Source organism: Girardinichthys multiradiatus, chromosome Y (assembly GCF_021462225.1).
Source record: "Girardinichthys multiradiatus isolate DD_20200921_A chromosome Y, DD_fGirMul_XY1, whole genome shotgun sequence".
Taxonomy (NCBI): domain Eukaryota; kingdom Metazoa; phylum Chordata; class Actinopteri; order Cyprinodontiformes; family Goodeidae; genus Girardinichthys; species Girardinichthys multiradiatus.
In genome coordinates, this window is record NC_061818.1 from 36,977,631 (window position 1) to 36,992,189 (window position 14,559).

At 40.8% G+C, this 14,559-nt stretch overlaps 1 protein-coding gene across 2 annotated transcripts in view; it reads right to left on the minus strand.

The window, feature by feature from the left end:
• The window catches only part of LOC124864021 (myosin phosphatase Rho-interacting protein-like), a 37,667-nt gene that overhangs the window by 9,076 nt on the left and 14,032 nt on the right, over positions 1-14,559 (minus strand). For both annotated transcript variants that reach the window (XM_047358624.1, XM_047358623.1), the window contains exons 7-15: positions 12,998-13,178; positions 11,161-11,275; positions 4,661-4,759; positions 2,098-2,157; positions 1,944-2,012; positions 1,769-1,858; positions 1,570-1,679; positions 834-1,350; positions 444-539 (exon numbers count right to left, since the gene is read on the minus strand). In XM_047358624.1, the coding sequence (XP_047214580.1) occupies positions 444-539; positions 834-1,350; positions 1,570-1,679; positions 1,769-1,858; positions 1,944-2,012; positions 2,098-2,157; positions 4,661-4,759; positions 11,161-11,275; positions 12,998-13,178 (1,337 nt within the window). The remainder of the gene's footprint in view (positions 1-443; positions 540-833; positions 1,351-1,569; positions 1,680-1,768; positions 1,859-1,943; positions 2,013-2,097; positions 2,158-4,660; positions 4,760-11,160; positions 11,276-12,997; positions 13,179-14,559) is intronic.

The following is a 14,559-nucleotide window of genomic DNA, read 5'->3' on the forward strand; positions in this document are numbered from 1 at the left end:
GAGAACATTACTAAACAACCAGCATAATGAAGACCAAAGAACACAGCAGACAGGTCAGGGAGAAAGTTCTGGTTCAGCCTAAAGCAGGATTAGGTTCTGAAACAATATCAAGCTTTGAACATCTCACAGAGCTGTTTTCAATCCATCATCTGAACTTGGAGAGAAGATGGACCAAGTGCAGACCTGCCAATAAATGTCCAGTTCACTTTTTAATAAAGACCAAATTTGGCCTTTATTAAAAATTGAAGAAAGTCAAAAAACAAAATACCAACATAACTCCAGTTTGCCACAAGCTGTGCAAGAACAGAGCAAATATATTGAAAAAGTTGTTCCACTCAGATCTGTAAAACATGGTGGTGGCAGAATCATGCTGTGTGGATGCTTTTCTATGCCAGGGCAGATAAGCTGGTCAGAGTTGATGGCAAGGTAGTGTATTTACAGACCTGCTCCGGACAGAAGCTCAGCTCAGCGCTGAGCTGAGCTTCCAGTTGGAGTCTGCGACGCTCCGAATCCGCCAGCTGGGCCTTCAGATCATCGACCTCCAACAACAGAAACGAAAAAAGTCAAGATCCAGCAAAAAGAAAGGAATAGTCAGACAGAACAGCAGAAATACAATGTCTAATATTCTAGTGAGGTAGAGCAGGTCCAAGCTGCCTTTTCACCCTCAAACAGGCAGAAAATTAACAGCATGTCAGGTTTCATTAATGTGTGAAAACAGTAGCTCAGGTTCAGAGCGTTTCTTCCTGCTGGAACACTGGAGATCAGTAAAGCTGAACCAAACATGAGAAAGAACAGACTGAAGCACCACAATACAGTTTATACCATAAACGTACCACCTTCCTGCAGCCCTGCAGCAGCTTCTCCACCTCCAGAGTATCTCTGACCTCAGCAGATAGCACGACCTTCCTCTCTGGTCTCAACGTGGCCTTCTCCACCTGCCTCCAGCACTCTGCTATCTTCTCTGCCGTTCTTTGCTGAGATTTTGGACTCAGAGCTTGCACTGTCCCGTCCTCAGTTTTCCATGTCTCAGCTCTCCCCAGAGAGAAACCCAGCAAGCTCTCGTACCTCCGCCTCCTCTCCTCCCGCCTCCTCCGTCTCTCTAGATCACCCAGCTCCAAAAAGCACCGAGCTCTGTTCCCGAGTCGATCTACGTCCACCGTCAGCTGGTTCTCAGAGTTTAACTCAGACCAGTCAAAGGTTTTACTGTGACCTTCATGCCATCTTTCCATAACAGTCTTGGGCTTGGAGGGATGGTCTTTGATTGCAGGAACGGTGGAACCAGAGTCCTGCGTTACGTCTGGTTTGGAGATGATCTCAGGTGGGCTGTGGGCGATGTGGTGACCAGGTAAACTGAGAAAATTGAACATAAAGGTGGTGAGCAGGGCTTAAACCAAAATAGCAGCTTTGGACTCAAAGCCTTTGTGACATCAGAGAAAAAAACTAAACAGAATAACTGATATTATGAACATTGGTTTTCTATGTTTATCATGTTGGTTTTAGTCATCTTACAATAAGTGGTTCATTCAGCAACAAAAACTGTAACACTGTAAGCAAAAGTTGGGTTCTCACTTGGCCACATCTGGAGCGTTAGCTGGATGCACGTTCTTCATCAGTGCTTGGATCCAGTTCCTGCGTATTCCTGCAGTCATGGCAGACAGCGTGTAGGTGGCCTTCTGGGTCTGTAAAATTCAAAGGTGACATTTCTTCTTTGCAGCAGCAGATTCAGTTTGGACTCTGCTGTTTACAAACCGTCAGAGCGGAGTCTTACGTGGATCTGGAAGCCGTAGTTTCTTTGGACCTCATATTCAGACACACTGTAACACTTTGTTAGGTCGATTTCTCCAACAAGGTCTGAAGACTAAAACAAAGAGACAAACCTTTTAATCTTAACTAAAATTGATTTTTTGCTCGTTTCTGTTCTGCTAACGCTGACATTAACATACTTCCTCGGCTACCGAGTCCTTGTAGTATCTCAGACTGGCCGTCGACAGCACAAACCAGTATTTCTTCCACTAGAGGGAAGCAAAGGACATCCAAATAGCTCCATCAATGTGGAAATCTTTCTCAGCATAACATAAACGTTTTGGCTGAATTTACCTCATCATCGTCGTCATCCAGCTTCATCATCCAGCCTTTCTTGAAGTTCAGTAAATCTGGCTGTAACAAAGAAAAGGATTTTAAATAAGTGGAAACAGAAAAAAGTCAAATTATGGCATTCAGTGTTTATTGTCTTTAGTCTCATCCTAGTGTTCAGCCTTAAATATAATTAGAGATGCATTAAAAAAAGTAAACATAAACCAGCTGGTGATGATTTTTAGCTGCTCAGAAACTCAAAAGGCAGATCTTTATTCCCACTCAGTGAATCCACCATTGCTACCAGTTCCCACAGACGACAGCGATGCTCAGCTGGTAGTGCTGGAAGAAGACTCAACGTTGCATACATTTCTGTATCATTGACGTTTTTAAAAAAGAAATCAGAGGAAACCGAGGTATTAGAAGCTATTTACAAGGAAGGAAACATCTGCAGAGGGATATCAGCTCTTCATTCAGGCTCCTACAACAGAGTGACTTCACCAAGTGATGATGCTTTAGCTCCTTCCTCATTTATTTTGGCAGTTTCCATCATAGTATACCTGAACAAGTCAGGGACAAAAAGGAGTTATCTGGACAACTGACAGGACGCTTTTGGATTTGGGCCTAATTGACCCGGCATGAAGATTTTTAAGACACGAGTTCTCTGTTTGAACAAATGATGAATGTAAAAGATACTAATGACATTACCTCTGCTTCTCATAGAAATAATTAATGACACTGACGGCAGGAAGGAAGAAAACATTCTCAATGCTGCGAGTTAAAGTCAAGGGCTTTAACCTGCAGCTTTCAGATTATTGGAATAAACTGAAATCTGTTTTTCTAATAATAAGAGCCTAAAAAACCAGGGATCAAAAATCGGTCACTGATATCTGATTGGTTCTGCACGCAGAATCAATATTGCAATGAACTGCAATAACTGGACTGGAAATTATACAAGTACAGTTCAGGCTGTCTAAGCTAATAACATTCAGTAAAAGTTGCTGTTTATGGCAGAACATGTCTTAAGGGCATTAAAATGTTCTGGTTAAGTCACTAAAAACTGTTCTGAACCACCTTTGGTCTGTTATTTAATAAGCAGAAGATGTATGTAGCTAGATGCAACCTTTTTAAGAAAACCCTGTTGTTGAGATGAATATAATGAATATTTTCTTTTTTCCTGCAGCTGGAAAAACTCATTCTCTGGCCTCCAGGTCTGGAATGAACCCAAAGTAGAAATGCAATTACACTGTTTTAAAAATATTTATTTATTAAATCGGAAGTCATATTGTCAGCATGACATTTACCAACATGATAGCATGTTTTCCATATGCCATGCAGCCCAATTGATACATCTCTAAATGTGTCCTAACTAATTATTGTAGTTTCACATAAGTTATTCTGTTTTACGTTTATTTTGTAGCAAAGATTACAGATTTTCATCATTCCCAGCAGGCTTTCCATCATCCCAACAATGTAAAACTAAGCACCTCGTTAACTTCCTCCATGATTTTAATCATTAAAACCAGCAGGATTTGCTTTTAAGGGATAAAAGAAGCCACTTTTTGTTTTACATTCATGCTCTTTTGGACCCAATTTTCTCCTCTCTGCTCCCTCCTTGTGTCTGTGACGGTCTCCTTCTACTTCATTTAAGAGGAACTTTATGGTTTGTTTAGTACGTGTTTGTTTTGTACCTTTGTAAACCCTGAATGTTGATTTTTCATTGGAACCTTCATTGGTGCCTCATCGAGATCAACAATCTCATTCTTCAGACTAGTCTGAATGCAGCGGATAAAACAACACGCGACAATGAAATCCCCAAGCACTGAAAGCAACAATTGAAGTCCTCAGACTGTCTGAAATTTTAAAAGCTGTTTAAAACGTCTCACAAGATTGGGTTGTTACAGGTTTGGCTGGTGGAAGTTCTGGTCGATCCAATGGGGAGCTCAGGCTGTGATTGCTCAGCTTATGGGAAATAAAACTGACAACTAGGATGTTTTATGGCTAAAGTGAGCTGGTCAAACACAATGCATGTAGTTGTTCTGTGTTTTATGATATATTTATTTTTAAAAGTCAGTTCTAACCAACTTTGACAATACTTTCATCATTTCTGATCAATTTCCAGGTGGTCATCAGTACTAATTAAAGTACTAATTTACACAGAAAATGGCTCCAATGGAAATATCTGTGTGTGGATAAGGAGGCCCAGTTGAGTGCAGTTATAACTGAGGTTTATATCATTTAGTTTCAGAAGCATTCATGTGGGTAAACTGGGATTTGTGGTTGTTTTTCTGTTTGATTCCTTAACAAAAACAAGAAAACACTCATTTCTAAAAGCATCACAACGAGGCAAAACAACAGGTCTAATTAACAAATAACTGGTTTGTAGAGGATAGAACATTGGGCAAAATGACCTTGGTTATAGTCGATGGGGGGGGGGGAATGATGGCGTGCTGATTAAGGTTTCTGGCGGTCTAAATGTGAGAACACATTAGATAAACTTCACCCAGACCAGCCACCATGGCCGACTCTTACACTTCTTCCCTTGCAGAGACAGAAACTCTATTATGAAATTTGTTCAGCGCCTTACCGTCATGGCCGTGTCTGATGTCCGGCGGTCCAGAGACTTTGCTCTTCTCTGAGGAGGAGGAACATTAAGCAAGCTCCCGTCTCCGGTCGACAGCAGTTTCTGCATGGAGGGTAAAAACGACACAATTCAGCAGCAAAAATGAAAAGGAAGTTCTCATCGAGATAAAGAGTGCGTTCTCAGCGCAGGAATAACCAGAGTAAAAACTAATTGCCACTGTGGAAATGGAGTTGGTATAATTTCCTTTCTAAAGCTTACATTTTCTGTTAAACTCTAATGGCTTTTAAAACATCATCCATTTAAAGAAATCTGAGGCAAAAGAAGGAGTAAACACCTCATTCAAAGTAACATTTGGGTTTCTGAATGGGTAATGATCTGAGATAAATAAATCCAACCTGAACCCCATTTTTAGGAAATGTGTGTGTTTGATGCTCCTATAGAACACACTGCTCAGGGATTATTTATTAAATATCTCTGACCGACACAAACTTCCTCTGATTTTGAAGGGATTATGCTACAGTTTCATAGTGTAATCGCCGTAAAAGGTTTTCATGTAAATGGCTAAAATAGCGGGTTTTAATCCCGACCGGAACCTTCTCATCTTGCTCACCTTACAAGTGACAGAACATGGAACTCTGTGTTGGAGAAATTGTTTTGCTTCAGTTTCCATGCAGTTTGTAGCGACTTTATATTACTTACAAAGTGTGATCGTCATGACAGAATCATTACCAGTTACAGCTTTATTGTGAAAGATTTCAGCTCTTAATTCTGCCAGATCGAGACCTGGATCAGCTCTGCTGCAATGCTAAGCATCTGTGGGCATCATGGGCCTGTTTTGGACCCCACAGTGGAAACAATCACACTAAAGGGTAAAATATGTTCAGGTAAAATATGTTCCAGGAAAAAAAGACGTTCTGGTTCCCATAGCGAAAATTGCCTAATGCCGTCAAGATGGCGTTGGTGTATAAGTAACCAGCAGATGCTTGGCAGAAACGTCAGCTGTGGGGATTAATCCCCACAGCAGGGAGCCCAACAGGATATTTTAAACTCCAGCTTACATCTCAAGTGGACTCCACATAGATGATCTGTGAAATGCATGAAAAATGTATTTTCAAACCAATGCATTTAATTACAAATTTCAAAGTCTGTGCAAATACAGATTCAGTCTGAGCAACTCAATTCAGTTTCCAATGGCACAAGTTTCGGTCCATATTGTTACTCCAGCCTCTGCTGTTCAAAGAATCACTCTTTTCAGTTATATAACCTCTTTAAAGGGGAAATGACCAGTTTAATCAATACAGAACGTCCTTTGTCCTTTTTCTGGCATTTACGGTGAAAACTATCCAAGGACACGCAGAGGAATACAGCCGTCTGACTGCAGTGTGAACCAATTTTTTTCTTCCTTTCAAACAATCGCTGAACACTACTGACAGAAGCTGTATTCTGTTCGGTGAAGAAGTTTCCTAAAGCTGAGGGGAGGAAGGGGGGAACAGGCTGTTCTGGGAATCTCCTGAATGAACTCTGGACAGATGCCTTTGGTCTTCTCCTGGCTACCAAAACAAACGCACCCAAAGACATGAAATCAAGATGTAGGCTCAAATGTTCCGATGGGAATGAGTCAGCGTGTCTGCTGGAAGATTACTAGCTGCTCTGATAACCCTAGTTCATTTGTTGCTGGTCAAATTAGGCTGTGGAGAGTTTCTAATTTCGTTTTTCATAAAATCTTCAAAAATGTTAAATTTCTTCACTTTTTTACATTCATAAGAATTAACACAGACATCTAAAAGCAAAATATGTGTTATTTTGAAGCTATTATCCTGCTGAAAACCCATTTTTAGTTTTCTGGGAGAGGCCACCAGATTTTTATTTGAAATGTCCTGGTATTTCAAAGAATCCATGAAGCTAGGCAAAACAAGGTTTTCAACCCCTCTGGAAGAGAAACAGCCCTCCACTATCACACAGTCTTTAACAAGCTAATGTAATGCACATGCGATCAAGAAAACGTTTTTGCCTTGGCTTTTTAATATGAATTCCCTGCATGTTATCCCAAGTCTGCCTGTGATTGGCTAATAAGAGCCTCCTGATGTCTCCTCTCCCAGAGGTGAGAGCTGATCAGCCGGTTGGATTTGGTTGTGATAAATGTTTTTGGTTGCATCATACGCTTTGCCATGTTTGTGTAATTTTTGTTTTCCTCTAACATTTGTGTTGTTTTGTGTCTTTATCATTTCCTAACTTTCATGAACAAAAATAATGAAAGTTTATTCTGATTTTAGAATAAGGAACCACCAAAAAATCCAACAGCCTTCCAGTCTGAGCAACCTTTCGACGGGAACATTCCAGTCAGTTCGGTGTAGTAGCCAATAGTAGGATTTCGGACCACAGAAGTCACTTTTTTTTTACTGTTACATCGTAGCGGTTCTGATGTTAAAAGAAAACCGATCAAAGATGGTTCAGAAACATTAAATTCATCTTCCTGTAGATACAGTGTCAAATATCAGGCTGCTGAGCTTTTCTTTTAACTCGAGAGCCTAAACTCTTGATAAATCAGTTTATTTCGTATTTTGAACGTTAACTGTTTCTAGTCATGATGTTCCCATTTTTAGTAGAAGCAGCATAGCAGAGTTAGTGTGGCACATTTGTTTTTCTATGTGTTTGTTTCTTTCACTGCTAATTAACAGATACGTTTCTGTTTCTAATTTTAATTTTTGGTTCAATTGACAGTTCCCACTGATTTTTAATTGAAGTGTGATTATTCTGGTGTTGATCCCAAACACATGTATTACTGAGAAACATATTATCACATAACAGTTCCTGATTCTTCTTTAAATGAGCTCAATCAATGGGCAGGAAAGAATTTATCCTTCAGACTGATTTTTTAATAAATTATTACATTGATTTATGTATGTACATTAATATAGTTAATGTACCATACTCAGATTTGCAGCAGATGTTAACATACACTAGTTAATCTTATTAAGCAAGAACAAAAGTAAAAGGCCAGATACAAGACATATAAATAGATCAACTAGATATTACTGTGGTTTGTGTGAGACAGAAAAAAATATGATGCTACTTTTACTTATTTAAACACTTTGCTTGTTTAGATTAACTGAAAATATCAACACAAACCCCTTTAGAAGCATTAGACAACATATTTTACTGTTTTTTGCGATTGTAAAATGTTTTACATTTAAAAATATGTTATTCATGTGTGTTCTGCTTCTTTATGATAATTAAGTCATGTCAAATGTAGAATAACAAAAGAAAATGTCAGAGTTATACATTAAAGAGCTCATTGCTTAATTTAATAATTATTGGTCTGACTCTAGATATAGACAGGCCAGCAGCCATTTCCTGAGTTATGAACTTCAGCATCGATGTGCATCTTGAATGTTTTTCTCATCCTTCCCATTTTGAGCTAGGTTCAAACCGTGCTATTACCAGCTATCGAAGGCTAAATCTTTCATCCTAAAGGAAAATCTTTGGTCATGAGCTTTAGTCGGTGGTCTGTGGCCATTTGGACAAACAGAAGTGCCAAGTGCAGATTTAGAGCTCCCACGATTAAAGAGGACCTGGAAAAAGATGAATCAGTTTCTGTTATTTTCTGGGAAAGTTGTGCAGTGTGAGTGCCCCCCGCCACCTATCTATAACTTAGGTCAGCATACAATTTTAATTTACCAACCTGAACCTGATTTACTGAAGCGTTCTGATCTTCATTATCATCCCTATAGACGGTTTATGATTCAAGTTTGTGTTTTGTTGCTACTGTCTCACACAGACTGACACTTGTTAGCGTTTACTCATCTCTTTAATCAGCGGCCCTCAGCCCAACAACACAGTGACTATGATTCAGAGCCAGATGTGCATCACATGACAGCAAATGGAGGATGTGCTTGCTGGGCATTTGTCAGTAAACTAAACAAAGAGGGTCATGTTGAAGTGCAGCTCGTCAGCATTTCTGTGAACAGTTTTTAAAATTCAGGGCTTCTGAAGCTCCGAGTCCTTCTCAACTTCTGAGGAATCCCTATTAAAAAAGCTGTTACAAAGAATGTCCCTTTCCAGCTCCCAGGAGGTGGACCGAATGCCCTCAAGGCACCACAACCTGTTTTGTTCACAAACAACAAATCAGCAACAAATGATTCATGCCGTCTACCCCACTTGCTGACACATGATCACACTCTTCCATACGTTTAAGGCCAAACGCTCGTCATCCTCTTTACAACCACGTGTGCCGGCATGAATCAGGTCTTTCTCTGGTTGGACTGAAGCACACAGCGTCTGTGGGATTCTCATGGGCACCTTCGGTGATGTCAGAGCAGATCCGAACCTCACAGTTAACGTGACACATCTGATCCGTAACACCTGGCTGCATGATTAACACGGAGCACAGCTGCAAACTGCATGGAAATCCTTCATCAAGATTAATTTGCTTTACAAATGGTTCACAGAGTCACATAAAAAGAACAACCACAGTCTGAACACATCAGTCAGTGTGAAAAACCTTGTGAATCTTGCATGAGGTCAATAAAATGACATAAGGGAGTCCCCACGAGCCAATCAGGAGTGAATGTGCTGCAACAAGTCTGCCAGCAAAGCACATTAATAACACCACTTATTCAACATGTCTCATTTGTTTTCCTTGTCCTTTCTCTTGTCCTGGTGCTAAATAAACTAACCAACTGTACAGACACGACTGGCACCCGTCTTGTCATGTGTCTCCAGGTTATTAAACAAATATTGTAAGCACTTCCCCACCCGCCAGACTGGTTCTGCAACATCCACAATAACATGATTCCTAGAGGTGATTAATATATGCAGGACGTTGCAAAACCAAAACAGCACATCTCTACGGTAGCTATGAGAGGCAAGAATAACCAATGCAAGAACCTTCAGAACATGTAGCAAACATTGTCACTGTGCACAAAAAAAGGAAAACCCTGGAAAACCTTTGGAATCTCCACAACCAACGCAGAGACTCCCAGTGAGACCAGAAGAGGATCATTAGGCCTTTTACAGCTTCTTGTAAAAAGCATTAACACCCCATGAACTTTCTTCACATTGTGTCATGTTGGAACAACAAGCCTCAGCGCATTTTGTGGGAATTAAACGTGACAGACCATCACAATTCAAAGAAGGCAACTATAAAAAGTATATATTTTTTTTGGATTCTACCTCTTTTAACTCTGATACTTCTAAACAAAATCCAGTTTCACAAAGTCACCTAAACAGTAAACAGAGTCCACCTGTGTGCAAGTTAATCTCAGTAGAAAATCCAGCTGTTCTGTTACTGGCCTCAGAGGTTTGTTAGAGAACATTAGGGAACAAACATCACCATGAAGACCAAGGAACACACCAGGAGAACCTCAACCCTCATCTGAAAGTGAACGGAGTATGGCACCTGCAAACCTACCAAGACATGGCTGACCACCTGTGCTGACAGAAGGAGACCATTAACCAAAGAAACAGCCAAGAGACTCATGGTGACTCTGGAGGAGCTGCACTATACAAATCTGGCCTTTATGGAAGAGTGGTGAGAAGAAAGTAATTGTTGAAAGAAAAATGAAGATGTCCTGTTAGCAGTTTGCCACAAGCCACACCAAACACATGGAAGAAGGCGCTGTGGTCAGATGAGACCGAAACTGAACTTATTGATTTACATAAAAGAAAATGTTTCATGTGGCGGGGAATAAATAGCCTTAACAGTCCATCCTCACAGTTAAAACATGGTAGTGGCAGTATCATGCTGTGGGGATGCTTCTCATCAACATTGAGAGGAAAGCCGGTCAGAGATGAATGGAAGATGGATGGAGATAAATCCACGGCAATCCTGATAGAAAAACCTGGTAGAAGCTGCAGAAGACTTGAGACTGAGGTGGAGGTACACCTTCAGGCAGGAGAACCACCCTAAACATGCAGCCAGAACTAAAATGGATCAAAGTATATTCATGAGCTAAAATGGTCCAGTCAAAGTCCAACTGATAAGCTGTGGCAAGACCTGAATTGATATTTACAGATGCTCTCCATTCAATCTGACTGAGCTTGAGCTGTTTTGCACAGAAGAAAGGAGAAAACTTTCAGCCTCTAGATGAGCAGAGCTGGTGGAGACTTGCAAAGGCATGGGACACTTTTCATATTTTAAGCGAAGACGTTTTGAAAAGCATGTTTCTGTCACATAAAACAAATAAATAAATTATATTGACATTTGTGGTTGTAATGTAACAAAATGTAAAAGATCAAGGAGGTGTAATATATATTTGTCTGGAGATATAATGCAAAGGCTCACCGTTGATATTAATGATTTTGTAATAATGAGGCTTTAAGGTGTTTAAAGAGGTCAACCACAGAGCTAAAGGTTGCTAGTCTGATCCATGCCTTTCTTCATCAGTTAAACTTCTTATTCCTCCTGACAGGTTTGTAAAACAGTACCAATATGTAACACATTTCTAAAAGATCCTCTGACTTCCCTCTGAGGAAGCCCACTGACAGGAAAGGGATGAGCTTACCTCTCGACCCGTAGGTCTAGCATTGGGCCTGCCCTGCCTGGAGGCGGCTGCTCCACCTCTCAGTGCTCTCCTAGTGGACTCCGACCCCAGCAGCTGCTCTGCTGAGCGACCCAGCCTGGGAAAAAAATTAAAAATCAAAACCTGGTAACATGTCCACTTAAGAGTGACTCATCTGAAATTGTTAAAATCCCAAAGCAAACAGCAAACTCTGTTTGTAAGATGTCCTGGAAAATTAACAAAATCTAAGACTAACAAAACAAAAACGTAACATTACTAAAAATCCAAAGACTCCAAGACTGATGCAAAAAACTAGTCCATACAGAGATTACTTTAGGCTGGACTACCGTAATTCCTAATTATCAGAATGTGTCAAAGTTTAGATAAAAATTAAAAAGAGAGCTCATGTTTCTTCCAAGGGTTGTGAGCTAGACACTGAAGCTAAAAACGTTCCCCTTTGAAAAAGCTCTCTTATGTTGTCCTGACCAGTTTCTGTGGTTATTCTTTTGTTGCACAACTGCGTAAAAGGGCTTCGTTAGGCTGAACACCAATCAGCACTGCTGACACTTGGCTCAATTTGAAGCTCTGATCCATTTCAGTGCTGAACACAGTGCATTCCTGCTATGTGAAAGGCACCTTAACGCTGAGCACTTTTCCTCACTGCCATCTTTACCTGTGCAGCATTCACACCCTTTCCTCTCCTGTTTTGGATTATCTTTTACTGGAAGATTCAATTCAGTTCAGTTGAAAAATACTTTATTAATCCCAAAGGGAAATTAAATGTTGTTGTAGCTCATTATGAAGGTTTCTTCAAAGAACCGTTGTAGATGCTGATGGTTGTGGGCAGGAAGGATCTCCTGTAGCGCTCCGTCTTACAGCAGATCTGAAGAAGCCTCTGACTGAAGACACTCTGTTGTTGTACAACAGTATCATAAAGGGGATGCTCAGGGTTCTCCTTAAAGTTCTTTATTTTATGAAGAATCCTTCTTTCCACAATGATCTCCAGAGGTTCCAGAGGAGTCCCCAGAACAGAGCCAGCCTTTTTTATCAGCTTGTTGAGCTTTTGTAAGTCCCTGGTTCTGATGCTGCTTCCCCAGCAAACACCGAAGGTCCTAAGCTTCCTCAAGAAGTACGGTCTGCTCTTTCCCTTCTTGTAGACGGCTTACAACAGAGGAAGAGTTTAAATAATGGGGTCTTCAGGATAGAATCTGTTGCACTTATGTATCTTACAGACCTTTGTTTTTTTTATCATACTTAGTATATTACTAAAAATCAGTATTCTTGAGTTTCTGTGCTTTGTTTTTTAAAAATGTCTGTGATCCTTCCACTGGTCGGTCCAAGAAGGCCAAACTGAGCTCTAACTTAAGTCTACTCTCTCTGACAGGAAGGCAGGCTGTCAGGGTTGAGGTCATGAGAAACAATGCAGCAGATCTCTAATTACACTAGTGTTTAGGAATTTTTGGCCTTACTTCAGGGGTGGATGGGGGGACAATTTAAGCATTTAGTGTTTTTGTTTCCCAAAAAGGCAACAAGGATGAAGTGCTTACATGGATCCTCCAAAAAAAGCCAGCTTACATGCTGCTGCGGCATGGGCTGGGAGGGTTTCTGTAGGCTAAATATAAAGACGCAGCAGTAAGATCTCTAATGGAGGGGTAGAGCTTTTGATCTGTATGTGTGTGTATGTGGGGGGTGGGGGGTGCTCTGTTCTAATCAGTTGCACATTTTCCTTCTTTCTCTCTGCCGATGCATTATGAACAGTAGTACTCAGAGATAACATGCACACAGGCAAGAGAATAAAAAGCATGTTCTTTATCGTGAAAATTAGTTGACTGTTTCTAACCTTCTGTCCTGTCTCTGGTTATGCCTGCTTGCTGACGTTTGGCCATCGCTCGACTCGGTCAGTTGGTTGTAATGGCCAGCAGCCGTTAAGTCCGGGGAGCTGACCGAGCTAAATAAGCGTCCAGCACCATTCGAGGTCAGAGAGCCCCTGGAGGTCGGGCACAGGTGGGAAGATGTGTTGCCTGGAGACGATTTCACACAAGCAGTTTTAGATTGTTGCATTTAGTGACATCAGTAAAATGTAACTACAGTTTGGTGTCTGAAACCGATACTGAGATCCTGTGCGTATAACACATAAATACAAACTCACCAGCTAACACCAGGATGAAAAATGTATTTTAATCACAATAAATGCGATAAACAGTTTCTAAAAGTCTTATCAGCACCATGATTAGGGTACATGCACATCATCAGTCAGTCAGTCATTTTCTACCGCTTATTCCATAGTGGGTCACGGGGGAGCTGGTGCCTATCTCCAGCAGTCTATGGGCGAGAGGCGGGGTACACCCTGGACAGGTCGCCAGTCCATCGCAGGGCAACACACAAACAACCATGCACACACTCATTCATACACCTAAGGTCAATTTAGAGTGACCAATTAACCTAACAGGCATGTCTTTGGACTGTGGGAGGAAGCCGGAGTACCCGGTGAGAACCCACGCATGCACGGGGAGAACATGCAAACTCCATGCAGAAAGACCCCAGGCTGGGAATTGAACCCAGGACCTTCTTGCTGCAAGGCAACAGTGCTACCAACTGCACCACCGTGCAGCCCACATGTCCATCATATATCTATATATATATATATATATAGATATATGTGTATTATATAAGGATTTTATGTTAAAGACCAACACAAACTGGCAGATAATTGTGAAGTGGAGAGAAATGGATACATGTTTTTATTTTTATTATTCTAAAAAGTCTGGCATACAGTGTGAGACCGAGCAAACATGGAGGAAGGTGTTCTGGTCTACATGCAAAATGTACGCTGCACATCATGCTGAATACATCACGCTCACGGTAAAACATGGTGGCAGCATCTTGCTGGGGGATCCTTTTCCTCACCATGGACAGCGAAGCTGGTCAGAGTTCACAGGAAGATGAATGGAGCTAAAAAAATCCCTCAAGAAAACCTGTTAGAGGACTTGTCAAAGACTCGAGACCAGGTTGGAGGTTCACCTTCCAGCAGGACGAAAACATTTAAACATATTCATGTATTAGAATGGTCCAGTCAAAGTCCGCACCTACACACGTAGACATATTTGTTGGTACCCTTCGGTTAATGAAAGAGAAACCCTCAATGGTCAGAGAAATAACTTGAATCTGACAAAGGTAATAATGAATAAAAATTCTATGAAAATGAACAAATGAAAGTCAGACATTGCTTTTCAAACACGCTTCAACAGAATTATTTTATAAAACAAATTCATGAAACAGGCCTGGACATAAATGATGGTACCCTTAACTTAATATGTTGTTGCACACTGCAATGAAACGATTCCTATAAATGTCAATGAGACTTCTGCTCCTCTCAGCAGGTATTTTGGGCCACTCCTCATG